This window comes from Paralichthys olivaceus, chromosome 4, assembly GCF_024713975.1.
Source record: "Paralichthys olivaceus isolate ysfri-2021 chromosome 4, ASM2471397v2, whole genome shotgun sequence".
Taxonomy (NCBI): domain Eukaryota; kingdom Metazoa; phylum Chordata; class Actinopteri; order Pleuronectiformes; family Paralichthyidae; genus Paralichthys; species Paralichthys olivaceus.
This window is the reverse complement of record NC_091096.1, coordinates 9,983,687-10,003,685: the sequence shown is the minus strand read 5'-3', so window position 1 is coordinate 10,003,685 and position 19,999 is coordinate 9,983,687. Positions and strand designations below refer to the sequence as shown.

Sequence of the window (19,999 nt, the reverse complement as noted above, 5' to 3'; positions counted from 1 at the left end):
AAATAAAGGATCGTGTGTGTTATCGACAGTGGAAAATCAGACACTCACACACTTAGATGTCCTAACCTTTGTATCCTCTCCAGTCTCTCGTGTCCTCACCCATGGTCCTTGATGTGACTGAAATCTTTTTTATTGTGGCATCAGTTCATTAATTGAAATATCATAATAACATTTTTCACCACAGGACACAAACAAACTAAATCTTTATTTTTGACGGTTTGTGTGAAGCAGAATTTGGTTAGCTAAAGAAAGGTGAAGGTGGATGTGTTTTTCCTTCTCTCTCAGTCAGTTCCACTTCTACTGACATAAGGATACAAATTCAAGTAAAAAGCAGAAAGGGGAGTAATTATGATTTGAAGTGCATAAATGGAGTGATCTTATAGAGTGGTGTAATGTATTATATAAGATAAAGAGTGTAAATATAGCATAAGTGTCACTGTCAGGATCACAAAAAAGAACAAAAAGCCCTTAGATGAGTTGTTTAGTTGTCTGTGAAAATTGTTAATACAGACGTCACTGAGTCGTGATCGTATACCTGCTCCCACCCCCCCCCCCATGAGCCTCCATGTATACAGCAATGAGTCTAACACAGGTAATTATGTAGGAATGAGGCTCGACGGCTCGATGGCTTCCTGGATGAAGATTGGCATTTTGATGGATGCAGGTGTGGAAGGGAGGGAAGGAGGGAGGGAGGGGTGCTGAGGTGTTTCGGCTGCACGATGGAGGTCGAGGCATGAACAGTCACGACAAAGAAGGTGAGGAGAGACTCTCATGCATCGTACGCAAACAGGACATTGCATTGTTTTACATTAATTTCCTGCAGACAAGCCAAACCTTAAACCAAACATAACTTTAACTTAAATTATGCCTTCACCATGAAATTGGAAGATTTACTTTAAGGAGACTTGTCCCTTGAGGAAGACAAGTTTAATGTGACTATATAGGTCCTTGCCACAAGACCACACACGCACACACACACACACACACACAGCTGAGTGCTTTAAAACGTCTTCCTGGTCTAACAGAGATGTATAATGCTGTAAGGGCCAGCGTATAGTGCTAACTGCCAGGATAATTCATTTGTTATGCACTTGGAGGGTGAATAGGTGTATTTATCCAGCAGGTTGCCCCAGGCTATGCATTCACCAATTGAGCGCCTCTGCTTGCCACAGCAGATCAATCGACAGTATGTAAACCTGCAATACATAAAAAAGGCCCAGAAATCTAGAGAAAACAGGGAATTAATTTTAGCTCACTGTTAACTTGATTATTATTGGTAAAGCTAAATTAGCTAGCACAAGCCTAAGGGCCTCAAACAGCCTAAATAGCTCCAAGTCCTTTGCATGTCAAATGGTTTTGGTCATTCGATTAACTACTGCAGTGCCTGGTTGAAATTGGCCTGTCAGGGCTGATTACAAGGAATCTTTTCCGGACTGCATTGTGTGTGTGTGTGTGTGTTTGTGTGTGTGTGGTCAGTGGGTCTCATGTGTTGCTGCTGGAGTTGGGTATTCTGCTCCAGTAGTGCGTGGATGATGGAGTAGAAAGCAGATGAGTTCCACAGTACATACATTACACAGCTACAGTCATTCTTTTTTATCGTGCAGGAGCCCCTTCAGGTTATCTCCACCACGATGCTATTTGGCAAAGATACTGTGCTCTGTCTATCTGGGATTCTATATGTGGAGCAGGGTGAAAAGGGAGGCCCTATAGCTCTACTCAAACCAGTTACATATAATGTGGGCTTATTACCTGTAAATGTGGAACTTAAATGTCAGTGATTAACCCTCAGTTAATGGGAAAGCCTTGTTATTCATGCAGAACATATAAGAACTCCTTATAGTTTGCGGCAAGATTAATGACTCAGAGTCTGTCTCTATATATCATGCTGTCTCAACCAGCTCACTCCATAGGTGTGCGGTGCTTGTGTATTCAAGTGAGTCCTGAATCAAAGATAGTCCTGCAACCTCTCAATGCACAAATAACTGATTACCTTAGAAACTGAGCTGTCCAGCTCTGTTCAGCAGAGTCTTAGGTGTATTGTGTGTTAATTAAAAACATGGTAATGGTGAATAGAGTTTATTAATGTTGTGTTTATCCAGTCTCTTCGTCACATTCACCCATTCATACAACGCTATGACCTAGTCAGTGGACAATTCTTTTAACCTCCAAATCCACAGCTGCCCACTAGATATTTTTTCAGCATATCAGTTTGGATAAAACAAAAAAATACAGTAATCTGCACTAGGTATTATCTTTGGTCTTTTTAAAAATCAGATCGATATCGGCAATCTTGATTTACAGATGCAAAATAAGATCCTCAAGCGTTTGATTACAGCGTTGGAGACATTGTGTTGAAGCAGTCCTGTTTTAAAAGGAAAGGCTTTTCTCTGTCATCTCTGCAGCAGCATCAACTTTTTTCTGGTACATCGACCCCCTGGTGTGTTTCCTCCAGGTTAACGTGCTAATGTAGAATGAGTTTCTCTCCTCTCACTGGTTTCACAGTCTCAGCTTTCTCTTTTCGTTGTCTCAGTCTTCAGCTTTCTCTGAAATTACTTCTGGTCATTAGATTTTTTCTTCTTGTCTCTTGACGTGATGAGCCCTGTCATTATCAGATTGATCCTCATCCTTTTCTCAAGCTGGTGACTTTAAGTCCTTTGTGCTGGTAACATCCAACAGTATGCCAATCATCACTTCTTTTTCTTAATGTCTTATTTCATTTGATTGATTGATTTTCTAATGTTAATTATCACTTACCATCAACATTTTTCCTGTTTTTGTCTCTTTTGGGAATCCGCGGCCCAGATGTTTCACAGAAAAATCTTCATATAACATTCATAAAGATGCATAAAAGATTAATTTTGTTTCTGTGCACTTGACAGCAGATATGTAATAAAACTTGATGGCCTAGATAGGATACATTCAAATAAAGATTTACACTTGTTTTATTTGTACCATCAAAAAACAACATTACAAGGTAATTTATTGAGGGCTCTCCTCTTGACTTCCTCTCTGTCTGGAACTAAGGTGTCATCTTATCATGTACTGCATCTCTTTGTTGAATGAGTAAACCAAATGTGTGAAAACAACCAGTGCTGTAAAATGCAGTGTGTGTGCTGTTGATCAGTGGCACAGTAGTAGGCTAAAAGTGTGTTTTTTAAATGTGTCAAATAGTACACGGTCACATACTAAAATGAAAAAAAAGAAATGTTATCAAGAGAATTGCTATTTGATCAATTCTACAAATAATTTTAACATGAATCAATCGCTTGATCAGACCAATCTAATTTTGTCTAACAGCTAGCTAACACTGAACAATGTTAGCAATTTATAGAGTAGTTTCTTTGACTGATCGAGCAATATATACCATCATGAACTGTGCTCTGGGCGGAGAGACGAGAGGAGAGAGGGCAGCACGAACAGTCCGACTTGTCGTACAAATGGAAACACAAGCATCACGCAGCACAAACTGAGACTCTGTTAATTATGGCCATTCAACATGATTTTTACCTAAAAGTATTAATACTTAAAAAATAAACCTTTAAAATATATTATGGGAATTTTCACAGGCTGAAGCTTATAGAAGCTTATAAAAGACCCATGTAGTGAACTAGGCATCAATTCTTGAGAAATGTGTATAATCAGGTCTATATCTGCTAAATGCCTCACTAACAGGTAATTGTTAACTTTGCTGGTGTGACATTTGTTTCTGGGAACATAGAGTTTTTTTGTCATTGAGAACAGCTGAACATTATGTGTATTTGATTGGTTAGATTGAACAAAAACAATGAATTTGTAAAACTTGGCTGTAAAAAACCAAAAGGCGATTGGTTGGTTTTTTTACATTGAAGTTGCAGCTTGACTGAATTTAATGGGACAGTTGGGTCTTGGAGGAAATATGCGCTCGAATGAGTGTAATTCTCTGCTGGTTTCACCAATACACACTGATGAGCAAGCCCTTTTTCACTTTCCAGCTTCTGATTTAATGACCTTTAATTTGATTTCAGATTTCATCTGCCCTTCATTTGTCCTCATCCAGGTCTCAGATGATTCATCTGACTCTCCCGAGCCGGGGCCGATCACCTGCATGGAGCCCTTCCTGGTGCGGAGGCTGTCTTGCCGGACAGTCCAGTTGCCTCCTCTGGCCTTTAGACAGGCAGAGCAGTACTACTGTGATCGCAAGCTGGAGCCAGACACAGTCACAGTCCCACCACGGCCCACCACACTGCCACTACGCACCCCACCACTCATCGCCATCACCTCCGCCGACACCAGCAGGTAGACAGCTATGGGTTTGTGTGCTTGTGTGTGTGTATCTATCTGTGTGTTCTCATGGACAGAATGTTTTTCAGTGGAGTGGGTAATTAGAGTTAGGGTAGCTGAGTAGAGTGGACTGGTTTGGTGGATCAATACAGTAGCTGTCTGAAGGGACTGAGGACACATCACACACTAAGTACCTGACACTGTGCTTACAGGTTGGAATCAATGTGTTTTCAAGATAAAGGTGTTTGTTCAGCGTTTCAACTCATCTAATACTTTGTGTAGTTTACAGGATGGCAATCATTATCCGAAGCATACCACACATTTTGACATGTGCTTTTTGTTTCCGAGTCATGTCAGTTCAGTATAAAAAATGAGAGAGCCTGTTTTAAACTGATCTGCAGTGTTTAGGTAGAGTTCATTTTCCTCTTCGATTAGTCTAATTGATGTTAGAAAGTTTCAGAATATAAAGTCACTATAGTCCCAGACTAACTCTCGACTGTAAGAGCCATGTTTCCCTGGCAACAGTCAGTGACACATGACCAGTGCCACCAAATGACAGAATAATAAGAAAATGTGTTATAAATGTTATAACAATGTTGTGTAACAAGCAATAAGGAGGGACACCTGTGGACACTGTTTGTCCAATGAAACCATCCTGACCTAGACTTATAAATTAGTATAGTAAAAATACAGCACATGCAGTCGTGTCCCATTATGAGCTGCAGCATCTCAGCTGATGAGATTTCATGTTACTTGTATTGTTTTTGTATCTTTACACTCTTTGTTGAACATTACCAGTAAAATGTGCTGTAGCTGATAGGGTCGTACATGGATCATAATATTGGTAGTTCAGTTTCAGAAAACATTTAAGATATTGTGGCCAAAGATGTCTGCCAAATGAATTTTAATGTGATATGAAAGGTAGTTAATCAACAGTCAAGCCTCATTTTGTTGATGTCCTCACAACAGCACAGGCAGCTCGCTGTTTTTATCTGCCATATGATCTTAAAAAAACAAAATGAAATCCTATACTCCCCATACAGGCGGCAGAATGTTCATTATGATGGATTACCTACACCACACAGTTAATTTAAATGTCTGTACAAAGTAAGTTTCACACAGAGAAATAAACAGAAACAAATGGCTTCCTGAAAAGGTAGAAAATCAATTACATTTAATTACATTTATGGCTTTATTTCTAACTGTAATTATCTAAGCTTTTGTGTGACATTTTGTTGTGTGGTACAGGCTGCAGATTACGAACACATGTAAGAGATGTGATCAGCGCTCACTGCCTCTCTGTGCACAGAAAACATGACCATACTGCGACTGAGAAAGAATCACACTCTGTCTGGAGAGTGCTGCAGAACGTATCAGAGTGGTTTAGATGAAATACAGTTTGGCGGAGAGACGGGCAACTAAGACTTCGACCGGCTTGGCTCTCTGAGGAGTGACAGACACAAACATATACCAAACAGCATTCTGTATAAAAAGCTGTGGTCCAGCAGGAAAGTCATAATTCAGCGTAGAGCGAACGGCTCAGGAATAAATGGGGACAGTTGGAAATAGCTTAAATATTCAGTGGTGAACCAGATCCCTCATTGGAAAATCCCCATCATACCAGGTTAGTATCGTTCACAGAAACAAATGATAGAGGTCACTTGTCAATCAAAGAGAAAGCCCAGCTCCTGTAACCTGTCTTTCAAAAGCCACCATATCTCACTCATTGCCGTCATGCTGCCTTCACAGCACTGTTCAAGAGTTCGTCATGTGCTGGGCGAGAAACAAAAAAGCGCCGGCTTCCTCTTGAGCTTTTTCCTGTCTTGTCCTTCTCTCTCTTTACCAAAGGAGGAGGGGACCGGCTGTGTCTCACCGAGTGAATAAACAATAGAGAGAGGAGAGGTGAAGTGCAACTTATTAATAAGGCCTAAGCTTGTTAAAAGAGCTTTAATTAGAGAATGTGTCAAAAGGCACAGACTTTAATCGAGAGAAGTGTTATTGACTTGTCAACTTCTTTATAGAGAAACAAGAAAAGCTGGCGACACTTAGTTTTAAATTACATTTTCAGACAGATCGATTCTGAAGCCAATTCGTGTCTTCTGATTCAAACGTACTACTTAGCATTTTTTTTACCTCATGTCATGTTGTCATGCCTGTCAGTTATGAAACATGATGGAGCAATGTGGTAGGAGTCGGGTCAGATCCAGATCAGGGGGCAGATTCTGGATTTTCTTTTTTTAACATTGTCCACAGGGAATATTTCATGGATCTTGATAGAGAAAAAAAAACAGGCATGAATGTGTTAAGGTTGGTACAGCTTGATTTAATTTAAGGGGACTGTTGGGTCTTAGCGGAGGTATGTGCTCCACTGAGTGACATTCTAGTTGACTTTTGTTCCTCACATTTCTGTCTAACTAGGTGTGTCGCCCATTGTTCACAACCTTGTCTACTGTGTCACAAAGAAAAGCTGCCACCCATGAGAAACACAGTCAATACTGAATAATATACAGGCACTCGTTGTGATAATGCCAAAAAAAAGGTGTCAGGCATTAGAGACGGAGGCAGCTCGTCCTGTCTGGGTAACTGTCAGCAAACAGCAAACGTGAACTTCTGGAAAGAGCAAACTATTCTCAAGAGGGCACAAGTGATCCCTTTTTTTGAAAACCGTGTCACAGTGGCTGGATGAGGGTGAAGCAATTTGAAAATGGATTGTGTGATTAATTTAAGTAAGGAAGACAAAGGCAGAGCAGACCTGTCACCGACTCCTGATATTGACTATTTTCAGTGATGTGACTTTTCTTGTCTCCTCTTGCTCTTTAAGGATCACTTCAAAATGTAAAGTGTTTTTTACCACTTTACATTTCAGAACTATTGCCTGCTGCACCCAAACAACAACACCTGATGTGAGATCGATGCGTTTTGCTGTGTAATACAGTATATGCACAAAAATGTATCGAGGCTTTACACAGATTAATTGTTAATCAGCTCTTTCAAACAGTTACAATACATTGTGTTACCACCACATTGAGCAAATCTGACTGTTTTCACAACAAAACATACTAAGTATGAGCAAAAAAACTGCAGGCGAGGAAACGGGGGATTTGTAACAGGTCGTACATCTCAGCTTTGCTTCGAGCCTGATTCATGTATAATTCAGCACATCGGTGAGGGAGAAATATGCAGTTGCGAGGAATTACGGATGAAATATGTATGATACTAAATGCTGCAACTACAACTTTTGTGTGAGTTCGCTGACATTAACTTTGTAAGTGGCTAAATGAGACTGCAATACAATACATGAGTGAAGACGTAGAGTAAAAACAGTGCTATATACGTACTCTAATAATGTGAAAACAAAACATTGATTCTGTCCATTAAACTGTGGCAGCGCTATTGTCTTTCTCTGTGACCCAGGGCTCACATAAGAGCACAACTCATTACCAAAACACCAACAAATCAACTGACTGATGCTGTCCACAGATGTTCACTCGGATGTTAATATGTGACAAAGTGTTCAGATTTAAATTTACCCTGACAATGGCAGCACCAGTATCACAGACATGAGGGAACGTAGCAAGATATTTCTTATGTTCAAAACGGTGATCCCAGGAGTCTCATGTAGTATTTCTATGGTTGGAATTGATTGGTTTACGTGTGCAGGGTAACATGAGGCTACAAAGTAAAGACGTGTGTCTATATTTAAAACAACTGTGTTGAGAGAGAGAGTGTTTAATATGAGTTGACCACGTTTGATTGTTTACCTGCTCCGGTAAATAAGGTTGGTGTTTGCGTCGAAAGCAATCAGGTGGAATCTCTGATTATTGAACGCTCCTTATCTCAGCCATTACTCTCTCATTTCAAATTAAGAGCCTAAGTCAACACAAGTAGAAAGGATAATACACCTGAGATTAAAGAGCTCACATTTTTAGATTTACATGTCAACAGTTGTTTAAGGTTCACTGGGGTAAGGATTTATACTGGGTATGCGAAATAAATAAAGTTGTACATGTGTGTTGTCTTGTGTATTGTTTGGTGAAGGTAAATCCCAGTGCATGCTGGGATGCAGTCCTCCCGATGACCTTGTGTCTGTATCACTGCGTCTCTGTCCACATTTTCATAAAAAAACAATCTCAGATTCAGCCCTGAGGATGAGTGTGCGGAAACGAAGTCGTCAAATGAGGTTGAACATCGAATGCGGTTCTATTGGTTTCTGTTGCGTCTGATGGCTCAAATGGGAGAAAGTCAGCAGGTCCTCAGATTTGTTATCGTTGTAGAGTAAGGGCCTGGTCACACAAAAGCGAAGCCCATAGCGTGGGTCAAAGTTTAAAGTTGAATTTCAATTCCAAGTTTTTGGAAATTTGAACCTTGTAGGAACTGTTTCAAAATATCTTTTCCCCTTTTTTTCAGCCCTGAAAAGTGTATGGTTAACATCATTGTAGGTAAAGTTGGACCGACACAAAGTCTCTCACTCACACCCGCGCACATGTGCAGGCATGGGCTCCGAATCTCATAGTGTGTGTGTTTTGTCCGTCCACCGTTACACTTACCTGCCACTTCTGTTTTCAATCACCTGGTTTCTGACAAGATTGCATTTCTGCTGTTAAAGCTGGAGAGATTTAATTCCCCACACTGTTAGTGTCCAGAGTAATAGACTTGAGCTGCGAGGGAAGTGTGGAGGAGAGGAGGGAAGGAGAGCACTCCTCTCTTCAATCACAACCGAGGAGGAGAAGTGTAACAAGGCAGCTGGGTGTTTGCACTCCTATAGACATCACAGCCACAGACACACAACATGTAAAATACACTCAGTTTAATGTATCACTGCAGAGATGAGCTTATTTTACCTGCAGTGTGTTCAGTGGTGGAGCAAGTACCCAAACATGCTGAGGTAAAAGTACTACATTATTTTTCTCCTTAAGGCGATATACTGCATCATTATGGCTGAGTCTCAGCGGTGGCCTCTGTGCTTCTGCAGGTGTGTTCTGCTCTTCTTGAAGGAAGTGGAGTCTAATGTTACCTGTCTTCACTGAATGGATGAGTGGACCATGTAAAGTAATTGTTTGCAAAAATCTAGATGAGTAGAAAGTACAGATATTTGCTGATGTATGTAAATCAAGTACAGTAACAAAGTAAATGCGTTTAATGTCTCATTTTGAAAATACAGTCCTAATTTGGACAATTCATCCAGTGTATTTCCACTTCTACAGCCCTACAAACCTTATATATTGGGATAAACCTGGATTAAATTGGGATGATTGGATCAGACGACTGGTTCCATGCTGTTATGGCTCTCCACCCACTCCCACCTCCTGCTTTACAGGGGAGGTGCTTTGGGTGGGTCCCTCATGTTTAATGCATTATCCTGTTCCCTATATCCTGTCGCCGCCTGTTCCTGCAGGGGACTGGAGAAAGGGAGGGACGGTGTTGACATGACTGGGCGGTTTTACACATAGCCCACCGTGCATCAAGTTAGGTGACAGCCGCGGGGGCTTCACGGAAGTTTGTGTCTTACTGCGTGAAAGGACCCATCCCGCCGCGTGGACTGTCCTTTGCACTGCAGCACCAGGACCTTGCTGAAATGGGCGTGCACGGAGAAAACTGGGAGCACTTGGACACCAAACTCAGTATTTGAGAGTTCCTCTTCGTCACGGAGGCTCTAGCTCGTGATGCCTAAGTGGACTCCTGTTTGTCTCTGTGGGACAGAGACGATAAAGTTGATGGAGTTGGAGTCGGTGCGTGATTTACAAAAAACAAACTGGACGTGAAGCACGCAGAGTAACTTATAAAAAGTTCTCTATCACTTCTGCGGTTGTACTTTAACCTCCGGGGTGTTTTAGAGGTATTACGCACGCTTCGTATCACCTTTCCCCCCGGGGTCACCAGATTTGAGAGCCTTTAAAGTAAAGTCTTTATTTAAAAATAAAAAACAAACAACGTGGTGAGGAGGATGGAGCCGGTTTGCGGGAAAGTGGGGTCGGGGTCTTTAGTCGCCGGCGGGGGAACCGGCGGCGTGAGTGGTGCGAAGGCGCCCAAACATCTGTGGCGGCAGCAGAACCAGCCTGCGCTCTCTCCGCTCCACCACCACGCGTTGGTAGTGCGCAAGAACGACCGCGTGAGACAAAGAGGCTTTTCGGACACCGAGAGATATCTCAACCCGAGGAACATGGATCGGACTTACGCAGTGGACACCGGGCACCGACCCGGGCTGAAGAAATCCAGGATGTCGTGGCCGTCGTCCTTTCAAGGTCTTCGACGGTAAGGGCAAAAAAGGGAAACTGCCTCTTCCTCCTCCTCATCTTCTTTGCTTAATTTCCCTCGATGAAGATGGGCGTTGTTTGTATGACTGACGCGCGACAGTGGTAAAGTGGTTTGGCTCGTATTTAGTCCTGTAACTTTAAAGATTAGCTTATTAAACGTATTTGTCTTTGCCTTTTGCTCGACCTCTGTTTTTTCATCACTTTTTTTGCATCACGGAGGCAAAAGCGTTGACTGCGCGCACTGCTGTGGTGCTGAGGAAGGATGGATAAACTATATGTGCTCGTCAGTCGATGATAAACGATAAAAAAAAGGAATCATATTCATAAGAGCACTGCCTTTGATTCCTCTTATCACACTTAAAACTCCTCATACTGCAACTTATGTGTTAATGGACCCTTTTAATGTGGGTCAGGAAGGTGTGAACCCGAAGAAGATGGCTTTTATATCTCAAACAAGGAAAACAATAGAGCAAAGTCAAAATAGTATCAGTCAGGAATATATGTGCAGTTATCACAGGCTTTTATGTTCATGCTCATGTCTGTTCATTAGGCTGTATCTGGCAGCAGGGGCAGAATTTAAATTTCAAAGCAGTGTGTGAGTGTGTGTGAGTGCGTGTGTGTGTGCGGGGGGGGGGGGGCAGTTAATACAGACACACATTCTCTAATGGGCATTTTTTCTTTTCACCTGAGGTAGAAAAAAACAACAACCATGTATTTAGATTTTTCTACATTTTTCTCATTATTATCATAATTTATGTAGTGATATTGAAATGCATGAATGAAAAAAACCAAACCAAGAAACTACTGCTGTTCTCTGACTAATGTAATTACAGCCTACATAGGGTTTCTGCTATCTCTTCTTTAATAACATGGATCTGCTAAAATGGTGAAAAAGCCCTACATGCTATATATTTTTTTACAGTGACAGACATTGAAACTGTAGTGCAAGGGGTCAGTAATGTCATCCCATTCAGGCCATTATTATATCATGTTAATAAGTGAACAGAGTATCTGGTGTAGCCTTGGCCCTATGCTCAATGTGGAGGTGCAGTTTCCGGTGCACTCTCTTTCTCTCTTGCTCAGTCCGAATAAGAAATAAAATAAATTGGATGAAATGCCCTATTATTATTCGCCAATATCAAGGCAAAGTCCATGTAGAGAGACGGGGCCGGCAGTGCTGTCAGTGTGATCACCACATACTGTATGTGCGAGCCACAGTAGCTTTGCAAAGTAGCAGTCACACACAAGAAGAGGTAGGCGGTGTGGCACAAAGCTTTCATATTAGTGACAATCAATTAACCAACTGAACTCCCCATCACAATAGGATCACTGGTGTGTGTTATTTAGCAAGCTAGCTTGTGAAATATGAGGAAAACAAGTAGAAAAGGCAAGTTTTTTTATTTTTTTAAATACCACTAATACTGCACAAAGTACAGAGGTCATGCCCTCCCATTCCCCCTAGGAATTACACCCCTGCCAGTTGATTGACAAAAAGACAAACTGAAGTTAGAGGTAGGTCCCAGAAAATTGACCCTCCTTGTTGATTGTGTTCAGTGATCAATACTTGGTTTTAGTGTGTCTGGCTAGCCCTGTGTTCATGTTCCCAAGTGAAATTAAACTGCTCTCTGTGAGGGAAGGATACAGTACATCAATGCTAACGCACAGTGACCACATTTTCTCAAATGACACTCACAATATTATGACTCACTGCACATGGCAACATGGATAATCTTAGCGCATGTATTAAGATCGCCCGGTTCCTCAGCTTTTGCACACGAGCAACGAAACCAGAGCAAAAGCTCTTAAAGATGAAGACGGTAATGTTTGCAATAACAGTTTTATTGAAGCCTGCCTGCATGCAGACAGGCACAAAAGCAGCTCTGCACTCAGACAGCCTGGGTGTGTGGGGAAATGTTTCTGCTCTAATTACTCACTTGTTCTGGGAAGAGAGAGAGTGAGAGAGAGAAAAAAAGACCAACTGAAATGAAATCTGAGAAGGTCACCTCAGCTCCCTGGCTTAAGTGACTGTTGTGGATGTAAGTTTCTGTCAGACGGCTCCTCGACTCGTTTCGTCTTTTCATATGTTTTTGTGTAGATCTGAGCGACCCTCACCTGTAGGCAGCCAACTATATGTGCTGTCTGTCTGTCTGGCTGCAAGACAGAATGGTCCCTGTCACAGTGGCAGAACAGTCACATGAAAGAGAAGCGAGGGAGGGACGGAGGGAGGGAGGAGAGCACAGATGGAAGTGACATGGCAAAGTGGTTTGCTGGACTAAAACACCCATGTGATGTTAAAGTATTGAATTTAATGCTTCATCCCCGAAACAGTCAAGTGTAACAGGAGATGCTCCTGCAGTTTAACCGCAAGGATTGTTCAAGCATGTTTCGCGTTTGCTTCAGGAGAATAATTACACGTAGATTAACCCAAACAAATCACATTTCACACAGGAGGCTAATCACGTAAGGGCCACATTGCACTCCAGCATATATACAGGAACAGTAACACCAGGCTAAATCAAATTTTGCTCTTTGTACACCGCAGCTGAGCACACCGTTATACGCAGTTGTTCATTTGAATGTTTTTTATGTGCGCCTGAGGTTTGTGTTTGCTGTTAACAGTCACAATATAGATGATTATTTGATGCACATCATATTGCAGGACAATCTGAACAGCAGCTGTTAGGTGAAAGCTGAGCAGATGCAGTTGAAATTTGTGCTGTAAAGGGATGCACCTCTTCCTTTTTAAATAACATTAATCTGAAACCTATAAAGTAGCACATTAGCACCTAGAGACAAATGTAAAATCCATGATCCAGTCACAGTGTTTCATAAAACAATATTTCTCAGTGTAATTCCTTATTGATTGTACCATCCAGACTCCAGTGAGTTTACCCTCCTGGCATTTACTCACATTGCTGTGTTAAAAAGCCTTTCAACAATATTTGCCACCGTGATCTATAGCTGCTTAACAAGGAAAACTGCTAACTCCTCCTCTAGACATGAACGTTTAGGTTCTCAGATACTCTTTACACAGAGCTGTAAAGTTGAAAAGTGTAAATGCTCATGTCAGTCCAAACAATGACTGAAATATCCAAACGTGGATTGATGGTTAGAAATCCATTCGTCCATGGAACCAAGACCAAGTGAGGTCGATAATGGCCCAAGAATAAAGGCCAGAGAGTTAAAATACTGATGGATCAAAGCAGAAAAACGGTCGAGTACCATACAATACAGTGATAACCTTTAAGGTATGAACAAGAAACCATGTCACTTAGCCATTTTAAAGCAGAGGAGGGGAAAATGATTTCCATTCTCTCCGGACAACCCTTCTTGCTGTGACCATACCAACCCTCAGGGCTTATTGTAAGGGGGAGAAGAGCAATTGGAGCGACCCGATATCTTAAAGACACTTTCAGGGATTGACTGTCTGCTATATGTTGCTGTACAAATGAAAAAATGTCATTGCAGTAACTCTTAAGCAAGAAAAAAAATGACCTGGGGTCCTGTCATGAGACTTACATTTATCAGAGGTAAAAGAGACAGAAGAAAAAAATTAATTTAGTCTAGGAAAATTGCAGGCAGTGGATGACTTTAAACTGAATAAGTTGAAGTGTGGAATTGATAGATCACGCTTTGAACCCATCCAACCCTTTAGCCCATAACTCAACCGAATTCCCCTCTTCAGTATTCTTAATCCATACCTCTTTAATATAGGGAGCTGGGCTTGTCAAAGAAAAAAGTGAAATTAAGTTTGGAGAAAGGGGATCTAGTCATAAAGCCATAAAAGTCATGCTCTTTGGGAAACCTATCAAAGTAAGATTTTGACATTTCTAATTCGTAGATGGCAAAAAAGTGACCAAATGATAAGGCGATAGAGGTAATTTCATATCCAGATAACGATACACATCCATTGCTCGTACCATTTTTTTTGACCATGTAAATTGTAGTCATGTGTTTGTACACAACAGGGGCCACTATCTCCTTCCATCTTCGTGATTTGTGCTGTGAGTTTGGAGATTGTTTTGTTTTGTGGCTAACATAGACTCTACATAAAGTTGGACATGATTTTCATACCCAAACTATTTCAATGAGTCGTCCTTCAGGAACTCCTTGTTTGTCTTGGCTGGACAGAATGCTCCTCCCGTTGGGACTTACCCCAGCCTGTGTCATGTTCACTCTCCTCCATGTTTGTTTGGTTGTCTTGAAGAAGCACAGTCCAAAGTGCAGCACTAGCAGAGGGATCAGGGTTAGGACATCGTCCTGAATCGTAATACGAGATGTGTGTTTGAATCATGGTTTCTATCTTGGTCGCAAAATCGGTGCATTCCTACAGGAGAGAGAGGAAACTGAAAATGAATTTGAGTAAAACTGTTAATGAAGAGATCCTTGATAGTATGTAGGTCTGACCAATGAGAAAAACAATGCCCATCAAGCCAAGAGGGGTTCTCAAATATAGGAGCATAAATGGACTGTTCAGAGATGCACAACCTTGATGTGGCTTAGAATATAAAATGAGCTACACAATCTAGTCATTCCTCAGTTTTTGGCTGGGTAAATTTGATTTGGGTAGTAAAATGGCCATTAAGGCTCTTATAAGTAATGCTGCATTACAAAACTCAATTTCAGGCCAACTGGCATAGAGGTAGTTCATCTGCCAAAGCTGGAGCATGACTCCAGAAGACAGTTGCTGTAGGCTCAGGCCAACTTTAGGCGTGGGTTTCTGGAAGTGCACCTTCGAGACATGGGGGTGATTGTTCGCCCTGATTGAGAGGACTATGATGGAGTCTATGGAAAAGAGGTTTCAAAAAAAGAACAAAAAAGTTTAAAGGAATACTGCCAACTTAGAAATATTCACATGACCTATTGAATAAAGCGGGAAAGTAATTTTATTCTTACTTATCAATCAAATCCAAATAATGAAGTTTAAAATTTAATTTTGTTTCATGTCATCTTAATCCCATCATACAAAAAATTAACAATGGAAATTCTGCAGTGTAGATTAACAAGAGTTTCAACATCAAGGCCACGGGGTTTTAACAAACTTTTTCCCCAAAATGTCCCAGAAGTTTTATACGATCAAGAAGACGAGTGAAGGGTGTCCTTTTTTCTGTCAGTAGCACATCATCCTTGTACAAGAGACCTATCAGGACAAGTCAAAACTGAGGATTTGGGACCAGCATCAAAAACAGAATTATGAATAAAGTAAAATTTAAAAAAGTAGAATTTTCCAACTGGCAAACATGTATCGATTCTCTGTCAAAGACATGCAGACTATCCACAGAAATGACGACACAGTAGAGTGGATTTGTTCAGTAGACAATAGGGTGAGTGACTCCTTTGGTGATATGAGTGTTAGAGAAGGGGACTCTTTGTGGAATGAAACCTGTCTGGTAGGATTTATGTAGAGCTTAGGGTCAGTCATCAGCTGTCCGTTTGAAGAAGAAGTGTCCTCCAAGGTAGATGGATCAGTCTTGACGTCAGACACCTCAGCCTGGTTCTTTAACAAGCTCATTGGAGATGGAGTGAATGCTCATTACAGCTTGGAAGGATTACTAAAAGATTACATTTGTGACTGCACCATTTCGATTGATAAGTCTGAAATCTGCTACTTAATTCTGAAAAAGATTTTCTGAATACAGAGAGTGGTAAAATTTCCAATGGTAGACAGAGAGAACTTTTGATCAACGTAATCAACGTAATCAACTAGAATATAATAAATTCTGGAAAATCCAATATGTATGAGAAATAGGAGGTTCTCAGACAAGGGCTGAAGCCTCTAGATGTCAAGTGTTTTCACAAGATTATAAACAACTGGCACTGATTTTAGTGGTGGGGCCACTTAAGATGAAGATCTGTTCAATCAGTGGTCAAAATAACAATTAAAATCCCCAGCAGTAAATGTATTATAATTATTGTGTCCAGCAACAAAATTAAAAAGTAATTGTTGGCTGGATGTGGGTTTTCTGTGAAAAATAAACTCTTATCAGATGAGATTAGTTTATATTTTAGCTGTGCCTTTGATAGACTTTTTAAATTAACAAGGTTGCAGACTGTCACATATCCCTGCATGAAAAATTTTGCAATCAAGGGTTTGCTGATTACAACAGACATAAAAACTTCTGAGGAAGTGTCTCTGTAGAAAACTAACAAGAAGAGCCAGCTACTTGCTCAAAACGTCCACTTGATTTTAATATTGCGTATAGGGAGAGACAGCCGAGACCTTTCCTCAGAGGATTGCAGACGTTGCTGTGTGCCCGAGCAGCTGGTTTGGCGCAAGGTCCAGCAGCCCCAAGGTAAAACACATCACCCAAATGTGTCACAGTGGAGGCTGGGCTTAGATGCCGCTCAAGGCTTCTGTGAGACCTCGGCAAGAATCTGGAGCACACTTTGATGGGGAGATGGCAGATCTCCAATTGCTCTTCGGCTGCTTGCCCGTCTCTGCCATGGGGACACTGCAGGGGGTGGGGGTTTCTTTATCTGTGGAGAGGTTAGTGAGGAGAGCGATCAAGATTTTGGCGTTGAAGTGGAAAGTGAGACGGAAAACGAAATATCAAAACAAAAAAACCCCATGTAAGCAGGGAAGAGTTGGAAGGTGCTCCATCTGGACGTTTTGGCCCATCAGCAGCATTCGATTGGAAAAATACCCCCTGCCCTCACACTCTGCATTGTATTGGTTGATTTACAGTTGATTTTTCTGTGGATTTTTCTCCTGTGTCCTTCTCCTCCTACTCTGACTGCCATTGCCAGAGTAAGGTTTTTGTACGGTATGAAGCGTGAACCCCCTGGCGATGTCATTAGATCCCAAGGGTGCTAGTGAGCGAGGCAGGAACTGACATTGGGTATGTGGCTATATATAACCCCACTCACAGCTATAATCACCGTCACTGCATAGGCCGCTATAGAACTGGCACAATACATATCGACTCAATGGCTTTACTTGCAGGAATCTGAGAGATATCCAGAACCTGCTAATGAATACATCGCTGACATGACGTGCTAAACTTTCCATCATTACCAAACGTCATGAAGCTCGTGTAATGAAAAGGGTCATGAGTAATAATTTCAGACTCTGTCAGATATCGTGTCTCACACAATGGAAGGTGGGAAGGGCTGCTAATTACATGAATGCTGGTCCCTTGTCTGGGTCTTATTGACCTGCTCATTCACATAGAAAAAAGGAAGGTGTATTGACTATGTTCTTCAGGTTTGCTCTGTGACTGATGCAGGCTTTGAAAGATGAGCATGATCATTAGGAAGTTTTATACATATTGAGGTGGGAAGTCAATTTTTGTTCTGGCAAACATGGATTAAAGCCACAACTATATAATGTCATCCATCATACAGAATGCGTTAGATTTAAGGGGAATCATACTGCAGCCGTGATGTTGATGTTGTAAGTATCATGGCAATAGCTGTACAGTTAATATCAATACTGAGGGGATGAGGATTTATATTTAATTCAGAAATGTATATAACTATGAATTTCTTTAAAGCTGGGATTATATTCATTCTATCTCAGGTTATATACACAAACAGTACTTAATCATTACATAGAATTTCCCAACATGCATGCAGAGTGTGGTCACATAGTTATATTCCCATCACTGAGTGAATGCAACCTTACCAAAACACTCTTGAGGAAACCATAAAATCCCTTTAGCCACTCGGAATCCATTAGCAAGTCCATAGTGTTTTACTGTTATCCAGTTATGAAGTGACATTCTTTAGCTGTAATTTGATTGAAAAGTTACCTATAACCCCTCATCAACACCCAGGCACGCACATAAACACTACACCTCTCTTAAGTGTCTATTGTTTTGTGTTGAATTTACTGTGTACTATCATTAATGACTGCATTTGATCCATGGGTTAAATGAAGATTTTAGACGGTGAACGATTTCTGGAATTAAATATTATAATACATTGTGCAAAGTATAAATAATACTTGCCATTTTATGTGCATGTACATTGTAAGTATGTGGAATTAAGGTTGCTTTAGCTGTGTTATACATTTCTAGTGGCTGTTCTTATTCATTTGTATTGAAGTGGGTCAAAAGTATTGGTAATTATTGTTATGGTGCCAGACAGAACACTGTATTTCTGTACAGGTAAGCTACTGTATGGTAGCACTCCAAACATTTACAAGGCCGGCACATTTAAACATAAATGTAGTGACAGTTATGCAGCTAGTTCTGTTCTTTTATGGAGCTTGAGGCGACAACACAAATCGGTTTCTCTGACTGCCAGCAATTTCACTGTCATAACAAAGACAGCGGCAGCAGGAATAGGTTCTTCTGCTTTCAGGTTGAGACGGATGGTTTTTCTGTGATCACCATTACATAATCCAGCCATTTAAAAATGCATAAAGAGGCCAAAAATACAACTTTGAAGGAGTCACGCCTTCCACCAAAGCTTATACTGACAACTGGGAAAATAAAAGTTGTAGATAGGTGAAATGGAGAAATGTAGACAGCAGAAACCTCAGGCTGGTGTGTGTGACAAGCTCCTTTGCTTCATGAAGGAGACTAGCTTGGCTGAAATGTTGATACCTCGAATAGAAGCAGTGTTCCAGCAGCATTTGCGTATGCTGGTATATATATGCTTTTGTTTTTTATAGCATCCACCGCTCCTTTTTCTTTGCTGGTCTTATCTGCTCGGCTAATAAAATGCATGAAAACCATTTCTGAAGGACAATCTTGTAAAGGGCTTTGAGCCAAAGCCTCTCTAGATTCCCTGCTTGATGCTGGGTGATTCCCTGAGCTCTTGCCTGCCTGTGTGTGTACTGATCATATTACACACAACAAAGATTCTCGCTGTGGTAGCAACTGGCTGCTTTACAGTTTGCCAGTAGTTTAAAGAGCGGCCATACAGGTTTCTCAATTAGATTTTGTTTTGTTAGGATATGTGTCAAACCTGGGGAGAGAACTGTAAAAACAGAAATTTCCCGTAAGCATGTATTTACATTTTAAATGCTTGTGGACTTGACATGACAGAACTCCACTGCATCATGTTTCATAGCCATCAATGTTACAGCTGTGTGATGCCATAAATTAGGTCTATATTTCATTTTTGTTGAGTTGTTACTTGATGAATCATGGAGTGGAATCAGAGCTTTGAAAGGTTGTTTTTGGACATATTCAGGCATGTAAATGGTTGAATTTATATAGCGCTTTTCTAGTTTTGATGACCACTCAAAGCACTTTACACGATTCACCCATACATACAGTGCATCTATTTGTAGCACTTTTTGTTGTTCTTTGGGGCAGTTCAGGGTTCAGCATCTTGCCCAAGGACACTTTGGCATGCAGATGGGAAGACTGCGGATTGAACTTACGACCTTCTGGTTGGAGGACGACCGCTCTACCCCTCAGCCACAGCCACCCTAATGTATGAATGTACCACATGTACATTCATACATTATTAAGTTTAATAAATCCAAGCTCACCAGGGTGTTTCTATAATTCTTTTAGTGTCAAGTACATTTT

General features: G+C 41.0%; 1 protein-coding gene across 3 annotated transcripts in view; it reads left to right on the top strand.

Annotated features, from left to right (window-relative positions):
• Positions 1–19,999, top strand: part of pde4d (phosphodiesterase 4D, cAMP-specific) — a 166,018-nt gene that overhangs the window by 29,818 nt on the left and 116,201 nt on the right. For 2 of the 3 annotated variants that reach the window (XM_069523626.1, XM_069523627.1), the window contains one exon: positions 4,037–4,275. In XM_069523626.1, the coding sequence (XP_069379727.1) occupies positions 4,037–4,275 (239 nt within the window). Of the gene's footprint in view, positions 1–4,036; positions 4,276–9,670; positions 10,513–19,999 lie in introns of those variants that run through there. The other variant, XM_020102743.2, reaches the window with a different exon arrangement.